General features: G+C 39.4%; 1 protein-coding gene and 2 long non-coding RNA genes across 3 annotated transcripts; 1 reads left to right on the forward strand and 2 right to left on the reverse strand.

Moving 5' to 3' along the window:
• Positions 1 to 203: 203 nt before the first annotated feature.
• LOC139197933 (uncharacterized) lies at positions 204 to 894 on the reverse strand. The gene is made up of 2 exons (XR_011583333.1): positions 623 to 894; positions 204 to 529 (listed from the first exon to the last, which is right to left on the reverse strand). It is a non-coding gene; the product is annotated as an uncharacterized lncRNA (long non-coding RNA).
• A 1,292-nt stretch (positions 895 to 2,186) lies between these two features.
• On the forward strand, positions 2,187 to 9,920 carry LOC139198051 (uncharacterized). The gene has a single exon (XM_070826303.1). The coding sequence runs from the start codon at positions 2,187 to 2,189 to the stop codon at positions 9,918 to 9,920; it is 7,734 nt and encodes a 2,577-aa protein (XP_070682404.1).
• Positions 9,921 to 15,803: 5,883 nt separating this feature from the next.
• LOC139197962 (uncharacterized) lies at positions 15,804 to 16,494 on the reverse strand. Its single transcript, XR_011583391.1, has 2 exons — positions 16,223 to 16,494; positions 15,804 to 16,129 (listed from the first exon to the last, which is right to left on the reverse strand). It is a non-coding gene; the product is annotated as an uncharacterized lncRNA (long non-coding RNA).
• Positions 16,495 to 21,181: the final 4,687 nt, after the last annotated feature.

A 21,181-nucleotide genomic window follows, 5' to 3' on the forward strand; every position in this document is an offset into this window, starting at 1 on the left:
TCTGCCACAAACATTTAAAAGAAGGTTCAAAGCCTTCTTTGCCACAAGAAGATGGGACAAAAAAAAAGGTTCAAAGCCTTTATATTAAACACTTGTTGTCCCAAGTCTACAAAGAAGGAGAAGCTTGCTGCCAAGTTATTTAGGAAACTCATTCACATGGCAAACACCCAAGGGACTAGAAGACAAGTCAAAACTACAAAAGATTTTGGGAAAAGCATTCCTTTGTACAAGTGTTAATTAGAAAATATGGCAAGTATTCAAGACGAAATACGAATGGGAACACAAAAAGTGTGTCCAAATCCCCATTGTCAAGACCAGTCAAATAATTTCCCCTGTGGAAACAGAAATGCCAGCGAATACTTACACTCTAATACATCAAAACTCATTCAAAATACAGCAGATACGAGGAATGCATTACTACGAATTTAAGAATGCAAATTCCCACCTTTGGAGCCATGAATCAACACTTGTTTTCAAAGTACTGCAAAATAGTTTGTCCAAACAACCAATCGAAGAGACTCTGTTACTTCTGCACGAATTAATTAAACCAATCAGTCACAGTTCAGAGCTTCAACCCACTACAAATGAAATTCAGAACACAGAAAAATGAAAACGGGGTTACCTGCTGGTTATCTTCTTCCTCTTTCGCCTTGAATTCAAGCCACAAAAAGAGGACAAGCAAGTGGTGAAGAGCCGAGGCAGTAGAAAGAACAGAAATTTGCGACCTACATAAGAAGCCTCCGCGATTTAGAAGGAAGATAGGATAAAATTGGAGCAATTCAAAAGAGTTCAAACTTCACCAATCTTACCCTTATTCATTTTGGAATTCATCGGCTGACAAATCTGAAAAGAGTTTCAAAACATTACGAAATCATTAGGAGCCCAAGTATTGCGGAGCTGCTACCTTTTGCTTCTAGAGGAAGACTACCGGAATTTAGAGTCAAAGAAAAGGAGGACTTCTGAGGCCATTTCGCAAGAGAGGGGAATGAATAAAGCTGCACCTCACGTGGGAGCTTGGTCACGTAGAAGAAAGAAGAGAAGTCTTTGGACTTGGAAGAGTTGCATAAAAAAAAGAGAGAAAGTAAAGTTTGTTGTCAGGAGTTTGGTGGGTCAAATCAAATGGGTTCAAGGACCTATACTGAATGAGGTCGAAAAATCAAAAGAATATATATAATAAAAAGGAGAGGGCTGCCATATGTTTTTTTTTTCCATCTTATAAGCCTGTTTGATCCAAACACTACAAATATATATAATAAAGAAAGGAACGTGAGTATTATGAGCATGGTTCATGGATTAAAACTCACGGCAATGGCTCTATGACACCAAAGATTGAAAAAACATCATTGTTTCCCAAAAATAGGGAGATATTTATGAACTACGCTGGTTTGATTCCGTTAAGGATACGTAGGCAGTCTGGTATCAATTTTCAGACACAACCATGAAATCAAGATAATGAACTACGCCGGTTTGATTCCATTAAGGATACGTAGGCAGTCTAATATCAAGTTTTAGACGCAACCGTGAAACCGAAACGAATCCCTGGTTTATATAAACCAAATTCACTCCTGCTATCAAATACCAAAATGGCACGAAGCCGAAGAAAAGTTTTCAAAGGGCACGAAGCCATATCAAAGTCTCAAGTGGCACAAAGCCGAAGAAAAGTCTCAAATGGCACGAAGCCATATCAAATTTTCAAATGCTCCTTGCCCGCATGAGCTGAAACTGCATAAGGCACCATGCTCATCGCCCGCATGAGCTAAAACTGCACAAGGCATCAAATCCAAACAAGTACCAAATACATGAACTACGAGTGACTTGATCCCTCAAGAGGGTACGTAGGCAATCTAGGATTCAACCTAGGTACAGTCATAAAATCAAACAAATACCAAAATCCTCAAGTTACATTTTTATTCGAATTGGAATCAAAGGGTATTTCTTTCCCAAAAGAAAGATTGTAATTAATAGGCGTGTAGCCTAGAATGGGTCGAACTCAAATTAATAAAACCCTCTTCGGAAAACTGAATGAGGGTGAAATTGTGTCGAGTGAATTATTTGTTTACATATTGTGTACAATTTTTGCTCAACATAATTTTTGGCACGCCCGGTGGGACCCATTTTCCCTTTCATCTCTAATTTTGAAGATAATTAATGTGCTATGGTTTTTTTGTTTTTTGTAAACAGGAAACATGGCGCCACAAGTTACTGTTTACTTCCACGAACTCCCTGCTGCTGAATCCAAGCTTGGACATGGAAAACATGCTAGTCACCGAATCTCATTCACCATTGATCAAGCACCAACTAATTGCAGCATGGTGAAGACCAAGGTAGCAACAAAAACAAGCAAGGTGGCTGTGAAAGTCATCAAAGTTGGACCGAAGAAAAGCTCGTCCAAGAACGCCCTAAGGAACGCAAGGAAGAGAGCAGCACGAGCTCTTAGGAATAAGATCGCTAAGGAGCGTGTACTTGAAGATATTGAAATCATCTCAAGGGAGCTTCTTGGGGCTATTTCATCTAAGGACACCAAGGTGCCTCGACGCAAGATTGTCAAAGTGACATCATCACCACTTACCAAGGTTCCCGTCATTACTCAAATCATGATCGGAACAATCCCAATCACTTTACCTACAACGGAGTCGGTCATGATGACCTCCGTCGAGGAAAATGAAGAAACCTTGCCAATAGTGTCTGGAAATGTTCAACAAAAGGCCAAGGCCTATGAAGTTGTCGAGGAAGGTAACAACATTCAATTCGAGGGGCCTATCACACGTGCAAGGACCCGAGTATTGGCAAACCATTCTCCCGAGAGTTCATCTTCCCTTGGAGATACTCTTGAAGGAAATGAATCTTTTTTCCAAGAAGAGATTCCTAGAGTAATGACTCAATTCCAAAGGTTGGAGATAAATGAAGATGTCGAATCTGAGAACATGCAAGTTCTGATGACTGGCGCATCAAATACAGAAGAACAATTGCTAGAAATGCAACGAAAACTAGCGGAAAAAGAAGCAGAAATGGCGGCTTTGGTAGCTAATAAGGAAGCTGAAATTGCGACTTTAGCAGCTCAGTTAGCCGCTCAAGCTAGTATAAATAATGCTGGAGAAAGAGCAAGGAAAGAAACAGAAGGAGAAAGTTCCGGTAGCCAACTTACGCATCAAGATATCAATGCAATTTTCGCTGAAAAGATTCGCGAATTTCAAATGTCTTTAACGACACCAATTCTCGGATATCGGAAACCTTATCCAGCTCACTATGACACGGTGCCATTTCCCCAAGGGTATCAAAAACCGAGCTTTGATAAATTTGATGGTCTAAGTGGTTCTCCTCAAGAACACTTAGCTCATTTTTACTTAGCTTGTGGGGAAACATCGCAGTCAGATCCCTTATTGGTTCGACAGTTTGTTCAATCACTCAAAGGGTCCGCCTTCACATGGTATACTCAGTTAGAGCCAGGATCTATTATAACATGGGATGATATGCAAAGAGCTTTTCTAGCTCAATTCGTCAGTTCAAAGAAAAAGGTCACGTTAATGGATTTAGCTCAAACAACACAAAGGTTCGGAGAAAGCGCGAGCGAATTCATCACAAGATGGAGAAGCCTTAACCTACAATGCATGGAAAAGATTTCTGAATTTTCGGCAGTGCAAATATGTTACAATAACCTCATCCCTGAGATTGCAACATTTGTAGGAATTGCAGAGCCTCGAACTTTCGACGAGTTGGTATCTAAGGCAAGTAATGTGGAGAAGCAAATGTCCCGGAAAAATGTAATTGGAAAAATGATTCAAGACTTAGAAAAGAAGTCCGACATCAAGAAAGGAGATAACAAAAGAATGTCGAAGAAGGGAGATTCTATGGCGACATTTGTCAAAGTAGACAAGAAAAGTGACAATATAAAAAGAAAAGAAGAAACCAAAGGGACGAGGAGGCTTTCGCTTAAGGAAAGAAAAGAAGTTAAATATAGTTTCGATGATGAAGATGTTGGAACTATCTTCGATGAACTCCTTGCAGCAAAGATGATCACGCTTCCTGAACCAAAGCGTCCTGCTGAAGTAAATAAGACCGATGATCCAAAGTATTGTCGGTATCATCGACTCATCAGCCATACGATAGAAGATTGTTATATCCTTAAGGATATAATTCAAGAAAAAATCAACAAGCATGAGATCGAAGTGGATTCATCCTCAAAACATCAGACGGCAACGTCCAATATGATCGAAGGAAAATCAACACCCTCCGCTCCATTACCAGAAGGGGCAATCCCTGTAGGATTCCATGTCGATAATGAAACCACAGTTGTCCATGCTTATCCTGGCATGCCTCGTTCCAGAAATCCAAAAATTCCAACTCTGTACGAGCTCATGACGGCACCAAGTTTTGATGTTTGGGAGGATTCGTCATCACTTGAATCCGAAGACGAATGGCAAACCGTCAGTGAAAAGAAGGTGAAAAAGATTGCTAAACGTCTTTCTTCCACAAAGCGATCAAAAGGAAAATTATGGAGTGGACCACCCTCAAAGGATGGAAAGAAAAAAAAGAAGAATACTCAAAGAAGGCCTAAAATCTTTCAAGATGATGAGTACAAGCAGCCCTTCAGAACACCAATAACCCTTGGAGACTACCTCCCTCCAAAACTTTTTAAGAGTAAGCGAGGCGAGGAAGAAATTGGAAATTGTCTCACGACCTCATGTGAAATCCACAATGATGATGAGGTAGATGAAATAACTCTACGCTCTGGTCAAAGGATCCTGTCTGCTGACAAGAAAGAAGGAAAAGAAGTAGTTGATTCAGTCAAACATTCCGATAAACCAAGTGCAAAACAAGTTCCAGTCATTACCACTGTAAAGCCTGCAGTAGAAATTTCAGTCTCAACCACAAAAGCAAGTACCTCTAAGAGACATGCAAAAGATGTGCTACAGTCCCAAGATGGCAAATATGACATCATCGACCATCTTAAGCGCATTCCATCTCTTCTCAGTGTGTACGATGCTCTGAAAATGTCAAAGGAGCTTAGGGAAGCACTCATTACGGCCTTGACAAATCCTGAAGTATTTGAAACAAACTTCAAATTTGCAGAAGTGGATACAACGTCGCCAAGGTATTGCGCTTGCTGCCTCGCAAGCATCACATTTGATGAAAATGACCTTATACTTGGAAACGAGTATCATAATCGGCCCTTGTACGTTAGTGGACTGGTAGGAGATACATCAATAAATCGGATCTTGCTTGATTGTGGATCAGCAGTAAACCTACTTCCTCTTCGAACACTACGAGCTTTGGGGATGAATGTTCGTCAACTAACACCATCAATGCTAACTATTCAAGGCTTCAATCAAATGGGACAAAAAGCAATGGGAACGATAGCCTTACAAATGGAGATAGGAGAGTTGTACTCCGACGCCCTTTTCCATGTAATCGATGCTAACACATCTTACAATGTTTTATTAGGGCGTCCGTGGCTTCATACATATGGTGTTGTTCCTTCTACACTCCATCAGTGCTTCAAGTTTTTGATAAATGGCGAAGTCAAGACAGTTCTAGCGGACACTGACCCATTTAGGGGTGAAGAAGTGAATTATGCAGATGCAAAATTCTACAAACAGTCAAAGGTCACTTTTTCACAACCAACAAAAGATGAAGTAGTGCAGAAGGAATCACAATCACCAATTGTGGAAAAGGCAAAGCCGTCAAGGCTGGTCAAAATTGTGAGTTCTAAAACTCCAAAGTCCCGAAAATTAGTTCTCAACCGTTCATTAAAAGATCAAAGAAAACCTGAAAATAAGGCAATGGAACAAATCCAAAATGCATTTGAAGCACTAGTGACCAGCTACACGAAGCCTCTACGCAGAATTAACCAATCAATTCCTAGAGGCAGTTTGATAGTCTCAACAAATCTGCAAAGGAATAATGGTCAACATGGTCGCATTGTTTCGTTCAAAAGAAATGAGTCTTCGTCAAAAGTTCCATTAAAGATAAAAGCAAAGGGGCATAAAGCTAAAAGGAGTGCTATCAATGTCACAGTGCACCAAGGAAATGGAATGCTCAAAGCATTTGTCTCGGAAACCAAGAATCATGAGTTTGAAGGCTTTACTAATCTCGAGAAAGCAATGTTGACTGAAGAAGAGTCCAACAGCAAGCCACCTCGAGTCTCAGTCTTTCAACGACTTGGTAAAATCACCAATTCTCAGCCTAAGAAATCTCATAAAAGCAAAAAATGGAGAGTCAAAAGCCAAAAGGTGAAGATAAACCAAGACAAAAATAATGATGCACAAGAGGAACAAGATGTTGTTCAAGTTAGCATGATCGGTAGCAAAGAAAGAGGTAAGGAGTCTGATAACGAGCCAATTGAGCCTGCTAGGCAATTCCCCACCTGCTTTCCTGTCAAAAAGAAAAATGGGCAAAGTCGTGCTTGCGCAAGTTTCAGAACCCACAACAATGCACCGCCACTTCTAAGTGAAGCCTATGAAATGGATGAAGAATCAAGCACAGAAGAGGAGGTTCATAATGTTGCTCAAGTAAACTGCGTCACCATTGAAGATGAAAAAGATGAGAATGGTGATAACTCAACCGAGTTTATTGACAACGCTCAACCGGCACCACCTCAAATAGAAGACGGGGGGCAAGCCACTGTGGATGAACTCCGAGAAATCAATCTCGGAATAGATGACGAGCCAAAGCCTATATTTGTAAGTGCCCTACTAACACCGGAAAAATTAGAAGATTACAAATGTCTTCTCCAAGATTACCGCGATGTGTTTGCATGGGGCTATCAAGATATGCCTGGTTTAGACACTAAGGTTGCAGTTCATAGATTGGCTGTATCAAAGGAAAGGCGTTATGTTAAACAGGCACCACGACGCTTTCGACCTGAGCTTGAAGTACAAATTAAGGCTGAAATTGACAAACTGATAGACGTTGGGTTTATCAGGGAAGTACAGTACCCTACATGGCTCGCCAGTATCGTACCGGTAAAAAAGAAAAATGGACAAATTCGTGTCTGCATAGATTTCAGAGATCTTAATGACGCATGTCCAAAAGACGAGTTCCCGCTTCCAATAACTGAATTATTGGTAGACGCCACAACCGGTTTTGAGGCTCTATCTTTCATGGATGGATTCTCAGGGTACAATCAAATTAAAATGGCACCTGAAGACGAAGAACTTACAGCATTCCGCACTCCGAAAGGAATCTACTGCTACACTGTAATGCCGTTTGGACTTAAAAATGCAGGAGCCACATACCAAAGAGCCATGACAATCATTTTCAGTGATATGTTACATAGCACCATCGAATGTTATGTGGACGATCTTGTCATCAAAACAAGAAAAAAGGAACGTCATTTGAACGACTTAAAGAAAGTCTTTGACAGACTCCGAAAACATCAATTAAAGATGAATCCTTTGAAATGTGCATTTGGAGTAACATCCGGAAAATTTCTTGGCTTTGTGGTAAGATACCGAGGAATCGAAGTCGACCCTTCAAAAATCAAGGCAATCATGGAAATGCCTCATCCTCGAAACCTGCGAGAGCTACGAGGACTACAAGGAAGATTGGCATACATCAGAAGATTCATCTCAAACTTATCTGGGAGATGTCAACCATTCACAAGGCTGATGAAAAAGGATGTGCCTTTCGTGTGGGATGACGCATGTCAAAACGCTCTCAGCAGCATTAAAAAATATCTTTTGAAACCCCCGGTGTTAATGGCTCCAATTAAAGGGAAACCTTTAATTTTGTATATTGCAGCACTTGAACGCTCACTGGGGGCAATGCTTGCACAAAACAATGAAGAAGGAAAAGAAAATGCGCTCTACTATTTAAGTCGAACGCTCGTAGGGGCAGAGCAAAATTACACCCCTATTGAGAAGGTTTGCTTGGCTTTAGTTTTCGCTGTACAAAAATTACGACATTACTTACTGTCACACAGCATTACTTTGATATCTAAAGCGGACCCGCTTAGATACTTGATGTCAAAACCAGTGCCATCCGATCGTCTTGCAAAATGGTCTTTGCTACTATCGGAATTTGAAATCAAGTATGTCTCTAAAAAAGCTATAAAGGGACAAGCACTAGCTGATTTCTTAGCAGCTCATCCTGTTCCCGACAACATGGAGTTACCAAGCGATTTGTCGGATGAAGAAGTATTCTCAACATACGTTTCTCAATGGCAACTTTATTTCGACGGAGCAGCAAGGAAAAAAGGCGCGGGGGCAGGTATTGTGTTCATCACACCATGTGGAGGCCTAATCCCGTATTCATTTTCACTCATGGAATTATGTTCAAACAATGTGGCAGAATACGAGGCACTCATCATTGGACTTGAAATTGCACTTGAGCTACATGTCGATTGTCTTCAAGCTTATGGTGATTCACAGTTAATCATCAAACAAATGAATGGTCAATATGCTGTGAAAAATGAAAATCTAACCTTGTATCATGAAAGAGCAAAACACTTGGTGTCACAATTCCAAGAAATCAACATTGATCACATTCCAAGGTCTGAAAATAACAAAGCCGATGCATTGGCAAAGCTAGCGGCATCTTTAACTCTCCCTGAGGAACGAGAAGTTAAAATTACAGTAGGAGAACGACATATACTTCCTTCAACACTAAAGCGGATTGAAGAAAACCATGAAGTCAACGTGGTTACAGTCCTGGAAGTAGATGAATGTTCTGATTGGCGGCAATCTTTGATTGACTATCTTCAATATGGAAAACTACCAACTGATCCCAGAGGAAGAGTTGATGTACGAAGAAGGGCCAACCGATTTGTGTATCTGAATGACACACTATACAAAAGGTCTTTTGACGGGATATTGCTAAGGTGTTTATCAAAAGAAGAAGCAGCCTATGCTCTCTCCGAAACTCATGCCGGTATTTGCGGAGCCCATCAATCTGGACCTAAGCTTGCAGCTCAATTGAAAAGACTTGGGTATTACTGGCCTACAATGGTTCAAGACGCGATGAAACATGTGAAGTCATGTCGGGCATGTCAAATACATGGAGACTTCAAGCACCAAAATCCATTGCCCCTCCATCCGACCATCTTGTCTTGGCCATTCAATGCATGGGGTTTAGATGTGATAGGCATGATAAGCCCAAAATCGTCTCTCCAACATCAGTACATCCTAGCAGGCACGGATTATTTCTCAAAGTGGGCTGAGGCAATACCGTTGAAAGAAGTGAAAGCGGAAGATGTTGCAAATTTCATAAAGAAAAACATAATCTATCGCTACGGAGTCCCGTCCAAAATAATCTCAGACAACGCCCTCTACTTCAAGTGTAGGGCCATGGATAATCTTTGCAAAAAGTACAACATTCAACAAGCCTTCTCCGCAAGTTACAACCCAACCGCCAACGGTCAAGCAGAGGCTTTCAACAAAGTGTTGTGCAACATCTTAAAAAAAATGGTGGCAAAGAACAAAAGAGATTGGCACGAACGCCTTCCCGAAGCATTATGGGCCTATAGGACCACCGTCCGTACATCCACCCAATGTACTCCATATAGTCTGGTGTATGGATCAGAAGCTGTGCTACCCTTGGAAATTCAACTACCTTCCTTAAGAGTAGCCACACAACTGACAAATCCTGAGGAAAATGTAAAAATCAGGCTAGCGGAACTTGAAGCACTTGATGAAAAACGACTTGCAGTGCAACAAAGACTTGAAATCTATCAAGCTCAAGTGGCAGGTGCATTCAACAAAAAGGTTAAGTTTAGATCGTTCTCTGTTGGAGATTTAGTCTTAACCGTCCGAAGACCCGTCGTCATCACCAGAAAGATGCAAGGAAAATTTGAAGCCAAATGGGAAGGACCGTATGTTGTCACCAAAGTCTTCACCAAAGGTGCCTACGAACTCTCTAACGCCAATGGGAAATGCATATACCCATGCGTTAATGGAAAGCTCATGAAGAAGTTCTACGCATAAACAAAGTGAAATGAACTCCGAGAGGGAAACAAGTGCAGAGGAAGCAAGTCAAGATAAATCCTTTCCTCTGAACTACGTATGACTTGATCCCTAAAAAAGGGGTACGTAGGCAGCCTATCATTAAAAATGGGTGCAGTCATAAAAAAAAAAAATCAAAATCAAATCCCGAAAATTAAGGGGTGAACTACGTTCGGCTTGATCCCTTCATGGGGTACGTAGGTAGTCTAGCTTTATTACTAGATACAGCCGTAAAAATCACTTTCCCGAAATCAAGGGATGAACTACGTTTAGGCTTGATCCCTTCACAGGGTACGTAGGCAATCTGATCCCCAAAATTAGATGCAGCCATAATATATCAAAAATTATATTTTTCAACGGAATTAGCATTTATTTGAACTGCCACATGCTAACATTTTCAATAAATATCAAGGCCAAAAGCCACTAAAAATGATTTTAAAATGAGAATGGCAAAAGCATTTGTTCAAATAGTCATATGCTAGATTTCGTTTAAACTTTTCCCAAGCAAAAGTTGAAGGACAAAACATAAAGTGATTTTCACTTATGTAGAGTGATAAAAAAAGGAGGATGAGTCCAATACATTGAAAGAAATAATTATCATGCATGCTTGGTTACGAAAAGATAGAAAAATAAGCAGAAAAGGAACATGGCAAAGGCATATAAAAAATGGGTTTATGAATCCTTTATCATTATGTCTCAGCTTTTGGAATAAAAAAAGCTTTGCTTTCCCACTCCCCAAAACAAAGCAAACGGTGGGATTTTCCACCAATTCCCAATCCCACCGGTTCAAAAACAATTAGGAGAATTCACTTCTTCTTCATCAACCAAACTTCCAGGGAATCTCTTTTTCTCACTTCTCTCGGCAGAAATAGAATCAAAACCTCTAGAATAGGTTGAAACCAAACAGGAGGGGTAGCAACCTTCGTTGCATCTCCAAGTCACAAGCAGTGGCAGCAGCAAAGAATGCTTTGTCTCATCAGAAATATATGGAGAGCTAAGTATGGTTTCCTCTTCTATATATAAAAGTGATAACAAAACATCCAGAAGTTGAACACGGAGGATCAGTCAAAGCATAAACTGGGCAAAGGAAACAATCAAAGCATGTGATAAATCTCAAACATACTGGGCGCAATAAACCTATTATTATCAGTCAAAGTTGGTTCAAAAGTCTGCTAAAAAAAGAGAAAGAAAAAGCTCAACTTAAATATCCCAAATTGTAGAAATGCAAAACAGAAGGAAAACGACTTAAAGCCTACTCCGGTTTGCTGCAAAAGTGGAGCAGGGAAGCGATTGAATTCAAAATTCTTTCTTCTGCAGATTTGTTCAATGCTTCAGCACGCACAACATCTGGGAGAAGCCCTTCATTCGCATCAATCCGGGACTGACGAAGTTCTACATCCAAGTTCTTTTGTCGCTCAAGTGAAGCTTTAAGGTCACTCACACGACGCTTAACAGCAAGTCTTCCAGAATCATATTGTTGACGAAGAACACGAGCAACCTCCTCTGCTTCTTTAACAGGCAATTCTTCAGCTTCAATTTTCTTAAGTTCCTGAATGGAATTAGTTAACTCTAACTCCAAAGCCTTCTTAGTGGACAAACACTCATCATGTCGACGAAACAAATCATGAATCTGATTACCTTGATCAATAATCCCAGCATTATCAGAAATCTGCGAAGCACATACAAAAACATGGCGAACAGTTTTGACAAACCACTCAAGCTCTGTTCGACCAGATTCCAAAAGATTAATAATGGGACGCAAAACATCAAACACCAGGTTCACTTCCTCACGGCAGCCAAGAATTTCTGTAGGTGAGTTACAAGAGGAGAGTCTGACAAAAATATTCTCTACTTCACCAATAATATATCCTTGCCTAAGATTGCTCACCTCCGGGCCGAACAAAGCATGGATAGATGTTTTCACTTCTTGCAAAGATGAGGGGACAACTCCATCAGATACATAAGCAGCTGACTTCTCCCCGTAAGGCTGGTTCATCACCTTTACATGCAAAGATGGCGCACTCGAATGTTTAGACACCACTTCCGGAGTAAAATTACCTGCATCAGCAGCAACTACAGATCCAATATCCACACCATTAAAGTCATCAGGTTTCTCATAACGAGCACGCTTAAAATTCACATCACGGCTACTCCCTAAAGAAGACCCTGATGACGAAAACTCCGGGATAGCCTTGCATTTCTTGTCAGCCGTTGTCTTCTTGTTCTTAGAAAGACCTGAACTCTGACCAACTGGATGCAAGCTGGGAGACTTCTCAATTCCCACATCAGAAAGCAAAATTTCTTTTCTCAGACCTGGAGTTATGTCTCTCAGAACTGACACACTAAAAACTGTCTTTTTATTAAGGGGACGTTTATTGAAGATAGCATAAATATCAGCTAAAGAGGTCCCAAGATATGTTGCACAAGAAGTCCTCCACCATTTGCAATACCAAAAGGTACAAGTTCCTTGATGAGTTGAACATGGAACATAAAATAGAGATCCGGTGTTCCTTTTAAGAAGCACAGCCTGCGCTTCAAACATATCCTCAACACTGCAATTTAGTCTACTAGAAACACCAAACGCTAAATTGTTCGCTGGAACTCCTTGATCAAAGCCAAATTGACGAGCGAACCTATTAGGAAAATATGGTTCTATCCAAGATTGTTCATCAATTCTGACAGGAAGCTTTGCAGTACGAACACATACCAAAAATTCAAAATAATCATCAAATAGGTCCTCATTATCCATCAAAGAACAACCTTTCTCTTCCACAAAAACAGTTGGGCGATAAATAACAGATTTATCGCTCCGAAAGATAAACCTCGCATGAGATATATTGACCTCCCTGGGTTCAATACCCGCATATCTCGCTAATTGAGGATAACCCTTAGGAAAATCACTATCAGGACGAGATCGGTATAAAAATGGAAAATGTTCCCCTAACCAACCGACAATATAGTGAACCGGCATGGAAATATATGTGAAACCAGGTCCCCTCGGACAAGAAACGATATCCCCAAGGCCATGATAAATATAGCCAAGAACGGTCGGTGCAAGGGAGACTCTAGAACCCTGTGCCATCAAACAAGCCATAGGAAAAGTCTCGGGTCTCACTTTACCGCCCTTTGAAGGCAAAACAAATTTACAAAGCCAGAATGCCAAAAATGCAGCCAAAGCCCCTTCTTTTGTGACTTCCAGCAAGTTTTTTTGGGCTTTAAAGATCTTTTGTTCATTCGGGGACATCCGCTGGTTTTTCTCACCATAACCCGCATAAATTATTTTTCCTCGATAAAAATGGTCCAACCATTGATTCCAAAATATTTGTTTTTGCCCATAAAATTTGCACAATTGGGAATAAATTCCCAGAAGTTCAGGAAGAGTGGACGGGTAAGCTTCTTTCCTGCACAGATCATGATTTGGAGGAATAAACTCTTCATAAGGAGTACCAAGAATTGGTAACCCTCCTATCACCTTCAAGTCATACAATGAAATACTCATTTCCCCATTTCCCTGATGGAAGGTGTTGGTTAAGGGACCCCATAACTCACAAAAAGCCTTCCATACATTAGAGGAGTATTTGTAAGGATAACGGGACACTGCCATAGCACCATAAATATTTGCTTGACGCAGCACACTCGCATAAGTTCGTAAAGTAGTCTCTGTCCACTCCAGCACACCAACCTGAAAAGTAGCACAACCTGTGACCTTGACACTCAAACCCCAATCTGTCTTCTCTCGAATCATTCTGTGTAAAAGTGGAAAAAAATTAACGTCAACTTTAAACTTGGTGTCCCCATCAGCTTCATTATTCACTTTCATCAGAGTATAAGCCTGAAATAAGTCACCTTGATTCCGACCAACTTTGATAGCACCATCTTCCGGAATAAAATCAAGATGACCAGAGTTCACTTTGGAAGGAAGAAACCAAGCGGGAGGATCACTGAAAGAAAAGTTGTAGTTAAGTGAAGCCAATGGAGAAGAACGCCTGTACCCTGGACCCGTGGCCAACTCTTTCCCGGTCTTGTCAACAGCTCGCTCAGTACAAAATTGGCCATCTGCATTCAATCCCTGAAATATTTAATGCAAGCAATTGGTCAAAACCTCATTATATGATGCAATCACATCAAGCCTTATACGCTCAAAGAAATTTCACGCATAAGGCTTGAGGGGGCAATCTGTTGAACAAAAAAATAATAAACATATGAAAAAATAGAGTCCACACAAATTGGGTCAAACTACAAGGTGTAATCCAAGCCCAAAAGATGAGGATGGGCTTTACCCACAAATACATCCAGAAATAAATAAATAAAATTATATTTTTCTCCTACAAAAGTGGGGAAGTAACGTGCACAAAAGAAAAAAACAGGTGCTCCCCATTTTCTGCAAACAAAAAGGAACGTGGAGTCAGAAATGGTGGTTAACAGAAAGTGGCAGGAGGTCATGGCCTCTACCTCTCCCCCACGTAACAAATTCTAGAGCTTTCCTAGGATGCCTATAAATAAGCATCACCTGCAGCAAGTAAGGGGGAACAAAAAAAAAAGAGGGGATACTCTGCAGAAAAAAAAATAGAGAAACATTGAGAGAAAATACTCAGAGCAACGAAGTGCTGTCAGGAAAGAGAGCAAGCAGTTCAACCTTCGTGCTTTCGAGTCAAGAACCAAATAAGAATATTCATCACCAGGTATGAAACAAGTTCTATTTAAATTATTTTTTCTGTCTCTTGTTTCGTTGCAGGAAAAACAAAAGCAGAGCAACGCAAAAAGCGTTGCGGCATAGACCACCATAGAGAAACAAATAGAAGGCAAAAATAAAAGAAAGGGGAAGAACATGCAGAGGTCCACGGCAAATGATTTGTTTTTCCTAATCTTTCTTTTAGCCTTTTGGCTTTTGTTTCTTTGTCTGGTATTTTCCTGCACCAAACAGATAGAGGTGGAGACTCTGAACAAATCTACCAGTTCCCCACTAACAAGCGGCAGAGATAATCTCCAAGAATCCCATGAATTTCTTCAGGGTGGCCTAGACCACCCCGTGAAGTTCCAATCAAAGTCTAAGTAACCCATACCTGCCGTCTGTACATTATGCGACTTGAAGTAGATGGGTTTGGCAAATGCTGTGTTGCATAAAGCCAGAAGAAACTCATTCTTTGCGGTCCAAAACAGATGCATTTGTGGCAAATAAACAAGGGAAAAGAAGCAAAATGCAACTTTTGCTCCCCTTGACCGACTCATATTTGGTCTCTATGAAGAAAAGACAGCAAGGACACAACACATACAAAGATGTAACACAAGAAAGAGAGGAAATTATTCTGTTTGGTGTTTTTGCTACCCACGGGTACAAAGCATGGAGGTTGCCTTTGGCTAAAAATTATATGAAAACTTATTGGGGAAAGAGTCCAAGGAAAAGGAGAACATGGAAAAGATGGTTTGCAAAAGAAAAGAAAACTGAAACTTCCCCTAACCGACTCATGCCTGGTCCAATTCCACAAGAAGAAAAGTTTTCAAACACAACTCTTGACCAAAGACTGCTACAAGACAAAAAGGAAAGAAATGAAATTTCCCAATCTTTGAATAAACAGCCAAAAGAAGGTTCAAAGCCTTCTTTGCCACGTGAAGATGGAGCAAAGATATTCATTGTGTCAAAATTAAAATTTTCGCCTGCTTCTCTGCCACAAACATTTAAAAGAAGGTTCAAAGCCTTCTTTGCCACAAGAAGATGGGACAAAAAAAAAGGTTCAAAGCCTTTATATTAAACACTTGTTGTCCCAAGTCTACAAAGAAGGAGAAGCTTGCTGCCAAGTTATTTAGGAAACTCATTCACATGGCAAACACCCAAGGGACTAGAAGACAAGTCAAAACTACAAAAGATTTTGGGAAAAGCATTCCTTTGTACAAGTGTTAATTAGAAAATATGGCAAGTATTCAAGACGAAATACGAATGGGAACACAAAAAGTGTGTCCAAATCCCCATTGTCAAGACCAGTCAAATAATTTCCCCTGTGGAAACAGAAATGCCAGCGAATACTTACACTCTAATACATCAAAACTCATTCAAAATACAGCAGATACGAGGAATGCATTACTACGAATTTAAGAATGCAAATTCCCACCTTTGGAGCCATGAATCAACACTTGTTTTCAAAGTACTGCAAAATAGTTTGTCCAAACAACCAATCGAAGAGACTCTGTTACTTCTGCACGAATTAATTAAACCAATCAGTCACAGTTCAGAGCTTCAACCCACTACAAATGAAATTCAGAACACAGAAAAATGAAAACGGGGTTACCTGCTGGTTATCTTCTTCCTCTTTCGCCTTGAATTCAAGCCACAAAAAGAGGACAAGCAAGTGGTGAAGAGCCGAGGCAGTAGAAAGAACAGAAATTTGCGACCTACATAAGAAGCCTCCGCGATTTAGAAGGAAGATAGGATAAAATTGGAGCAATTCAAAAGAGTTCAAACTTCACCAATCTTACCCTTATTCATTTTGGAATTCATCGGCTGACAAATCTGAAAAGAGTTTCAAAACATTACGAAATCATTAGGAGCCCAAGTATTGCGGAGCTGCTACCTTTTGCTTCTAGAGGAAGACTACCGGAATTTAGAGTCAAAGAAAAGGAGGACTTCTGAGGCCATTTCGCAAGAGAGGGGAATGAATAAAGCTGCACCTCACGTGGGAGCTTGGTCACGTAGAAGAAAGAAGAGAAGTCTTTGGACTTGGAAGAGTTGCATAAAAAAAAGAGAGAAAGTAAAGTTTGTTGTCAGGAGTTTGGTGGGTCAAATCAAATGGGTTCAAGGACCTATACTGAATGAGGTCGAAAAATCAAAAGAATATATATAATAAAAAGGAGAGGGCTGCCATATGTTTTTTTTTTCCATCTTATAAGCCTGTTTGATCCAAACACTACAAATATATATAATAAAGAAAGGAACGTGAGTATTATGAGCATGGTTCATGGATTAAAACTCACGGCAATGGCTCTATGACACCAAAGATTGAAAAAACATCATTGTTTCCCAAAAATAGGGAGATATTTATGAACTACGCTGGTTTGATTCCGTTAAGGATACGTAGGCAGTCTGGTATCAATTTTCAGACACAACCATGAAATCAAGATAATGAACTACGCCGGTTTGATTCCATTAAGGATACGTAGGCAGTCTAATATCAAGTTTTAGACGCAACCGTGAAACCGAAACGAATCCCTGGTTTATATAAACCAAATTCACTCCTGCTATCAAATACCAAAATGGCACGAAGCCGAAGAAAAGTTTTCAAAGGGCACGAAGCCATATCAAAGTCTCAAGTGGCACAAAGCCGAAGAAAAGTCTCAAATGGCACGAAGCCATATCAAATTTTCAAATGCTCCTTGCCCGCATGAGCTGAAACTGCATAAGGCACCATGCTCATCGCCCGCATGAGCTAAAACTGCACAAGGCATCAAATCCAAACAAGTACCAAATACATGAACTACGAGTGACTTGATCCCTCAAGAGGGTACGTAGGCAATCTAGGATTCAACCTAGGTACAGTCATAAAATCAAACAAATACCAAAATCCTCAAGTTACATTTTTATTCGAATTGGAATCAAAGGGTATTTCTTTCCCAAAAGAAAGATTGTAATTAATAGGCGTGTAGCCTAGAATGGGTCGAACTCAAATTAATAAAACCCTCTTCGGAAAACTGAATGAGGGTGAAATTGTGTCGAGTGAATTATTTGTTTACATATTATGTACAATTTTTGCTCAACAAAAAGTTATAGGAAAAAAGTAGAATTTAAAAAAAATATGACAAATAGAAGTTATAGGAAAAAAAATTTGAATAAAAAATAATAATAAAATTGTAAAAAACAATTCAAATGCAACGGCTAGCTGAAAAAAAATATAAATTAAAAAAAATATGAAACAAATTTTGTGAAATAGAAGTTATAGGAAAAAAATAGATAGAATTTAAAATAAAATAAAACAAATTTTGTGAAATAGAAGTTATAGGAAAAAATGGAATTTAAAAAAAAATATGAAACAAATTTTGTAAAATTAAAGTTATAGGAAAAAAATATGAAAAATAGAAGTTATAGAAAAAAATTTTAAATAAAAAATAATAATAAAACTGTAAAAAAAAAAATTCAAATGCAATGGCTAGCTGACGTCAGCTAGCCGTTGCATTTGAATTTTTTTCTTAAGCATTCCTGTCGATTATAATCGACAGGAAAAATCATTTTTCTGGCCAGCCCTCTCCGATTCCGTGGGGCCCTCTCAGATTCCACAGCCCTCTGGCCTAGCCCTCAGTTGGAGACGGTTTTCAGGCTATTTTCGGTCTTCTAGCCCTCTGGACCCTTCGATTAGAGATGGCCTTAGTTTTAGGGTAAACTTCCATTTGATCCCTTACACTATTACTCTAGTTGATTTGACACCCTGAACTATTTGAAATAAGTCAATTAACCCTTTGTCGGTAGATTCCATCCATTATTTCGTCAAATTCAAAAGAAAATTAGTCTTTCCTTCATCAATTCTTATTGTCAACTATAACCAACAATGTAATTATGACACGACAAAACAAAATAATGTGTAATGATAATGTGAAATGGTCCGTTATGTAAACGTTTGGTTGTTTATGTTTACTCATTATGCTTTATATTTTTAAATTATTTTGTGTCCATATGTTAAAATTTTATTGGTGGTTATAACTGACAAGTAACAATTAATGATGAATGACTAATTTGCCATTGAATTTGACGGAATTGATTCCACAATCTAATAGCAAGGGGTTAATTGATTGATTTTAAATGTTCAAGGGGTTGAAGTACCAAAAAAAATAGTTTAAGGGGTCAATTTCAACTAGAGTGATAGGAGCATATTTATGCGACTTAATTGGCTTGTTCTCGTGCGTTTACGTTGTGTTTCCTTAGTTATTTTAGCGTTTAAAGTCATTTTCGTATGTTTGTAGGTCTTAATAACAACGTTGGCAAGAAAAGTGCATTTTGGTGCATTTTGGATCAAAATTGGGCTGAAATGGATTGCATGCATGAGGATGGACGTTTTGGGCATATGTGCGTGCAAGTGTGTGTGTACAAATGCAAGGGTAAACAATGACAACTCATACACATGCAAACTCACGGCAAGAGAGGGAGAAAACACATGCAAAGACACCCACATGCAAAGTGAAAGAAAGGCACGGCAAGGGGAAGGAATTGTGCTTGTTTTGTGGTTGAAATGATGCAAAGAACATGTATGTGTGCAAGTGTAATAGCTAGGATGATAACATGGCAGCAAACACATGGCAAAGAAAGCAAACACATGGCAAAGAGAAGAACATTGCAGCACACACATGGGAGCACACGACATGGGCAGAAATTGTGTGTGTTTTGTGGTTGAAATGATGAAGCATGTGTGTGTGTAAATGTAAAGGAGAAACATGGCAGAAAATGTGTGTGTTTTGTGGTTGAAATGATGCAAAGAACATGTATGTGTGCAAGTGTAATGGCAAAGCAAAGAAACATGGCAGCAAACCCACATGCAAAGTGGAAGAAAAGCACAAGGCATGGGCAGAAAATTGGTGTGTTTTGTGGATGAAATGATGAAGCATGTGTGTATAAATGTAAAGGGGAAACATGACAACTCATACCCACACAAGCTGCACATGCAAAGGAAATGGAGTGGTCCTCTCTCAAGCCTATAAATACCACCTCCCATATTCATCAAAGAGGACAGTTTTTGATCCATCTTTGTCGTGAGTTCTCCACCACCATTCTCTCCAAATTCAGCCAAAAATCACCCCTAGCCACACCACCCATCAACCCTAAACATTTCCATACCATTCTCCATCCATTCTACACCATAAAAACCACCCAAAACCTGTCCAAAACCTCTAGTGCCGCAGCTTGCAAGGAAGGAGAAAGAAGAAGAAACCTGGTGCCGTGCCTAAGCCCAAGCCTTGGGAGTGTTGGAGCGTTTCTAAGTGTTTTCTATCTTTGTTTTTAATGTCTAAATTTATGCATCTTTGCTTTGTGAGTATGAGGAACTAAACCCCTCTTAGTTAGGGGGCGATTCAAAACTATGTTCATGCTTGCAATATGAATTGATTACATCCAGTTGTGATTCATAAGTTGTGAATTCAATTTACTTATCCGTTCATATAAAAACTGATTTGTGTATGTTGGTTGAGAGTGCACGCTTAATTTTCATGCATGAATTTGACGCTAGAATATAAGGGAGTTTCACCTAATCGTTATGAACTTATATTCACAAGTAGTGAAGGTTTCTAGTCACAATCACGTTAAGTAAATTCTTGGCATAAGTTTCATGCAAATCATAGTAACGAATGTCTCATCAATGCTTATGTTTTTCATAGAACTTAATGATTCTTGCTTGTATCTCTATTATGCAATTCATGTAGGGGACTTGTAGGGAATGTTTTGGGTTGTCGTATGCAATCATCCAACCCAATAACTTGTGGAAAAACTGAGGGTTAATTAGTGCAATTCACGGTTAATTTGGGGCGTTGAGTATTCATAGTTTATCGAAAAGCAACTGGAAATCGTTTTGTATGCAAGTGTGACATGTGCGGAGAAGAACCTCCTAGCTAGCCTTCCATCCATAAGTTTCATTCAAATTCATTTACAATCTGTTTTGTTTTACAAAGTTTGTTTTGTTTTCAAATTCGTCAGGAACCAATCTCCCATTTATATCAAAATGTTAGATTAGTCAGTAATCATTTTAGTTTGTGTTTTTAAGTGTCTTGAGTCAAGTCATAACCGAATTTCGTCCAATTTAGTGTTAGGTGTTCAAAACTGCCCAGAAAGTGTTTTTAAGGCAGTTTTGAGTGTTTATTTGCTGATTTGAATCTTTTTGTTTATCTTAGTATTTTAAAGTATAGTTTTGCATTTTTTGAGTCTAGTTTAGTGTTTTAAACTTTGTTTTTACGTTTTCAAGTCAGCTTCCAAGTGATTTAGCAATCCCTCCTAATCCACGGCCTAGAACGATCCCTACTTACATTCTTTACTACAATTGACAAAAAGAGGGTTTAATTTGTGTGCTTATATATTTCGCATCAAGAATGCGATCTAAAGAGGGTTTAATTTGTGTGCTTATATATTTTCATAGATAAAGTTGTGTAGTGACCACCATAGCCATATTGCCGTGATCCCCATGTTCATTTGTTTTGTAGGTTTTAACCCCGTTGACCCTTGTGTAGCCTATGTTCTTTGTTAACCCACACTATCCTCACCTAGCCTAGATTAGGACCAT

Source organism: Malus domestica, chromosome 08, assembly GCF_042453785.1.
Source record: "Malus domestica chromosome 08, GDT2T_hap1".
NCBI lineage: Eukaryota > Viridiplantae > Streptophyta > Magnoliopsida > Rosales > Rosaceae > Malus > Malus domestica.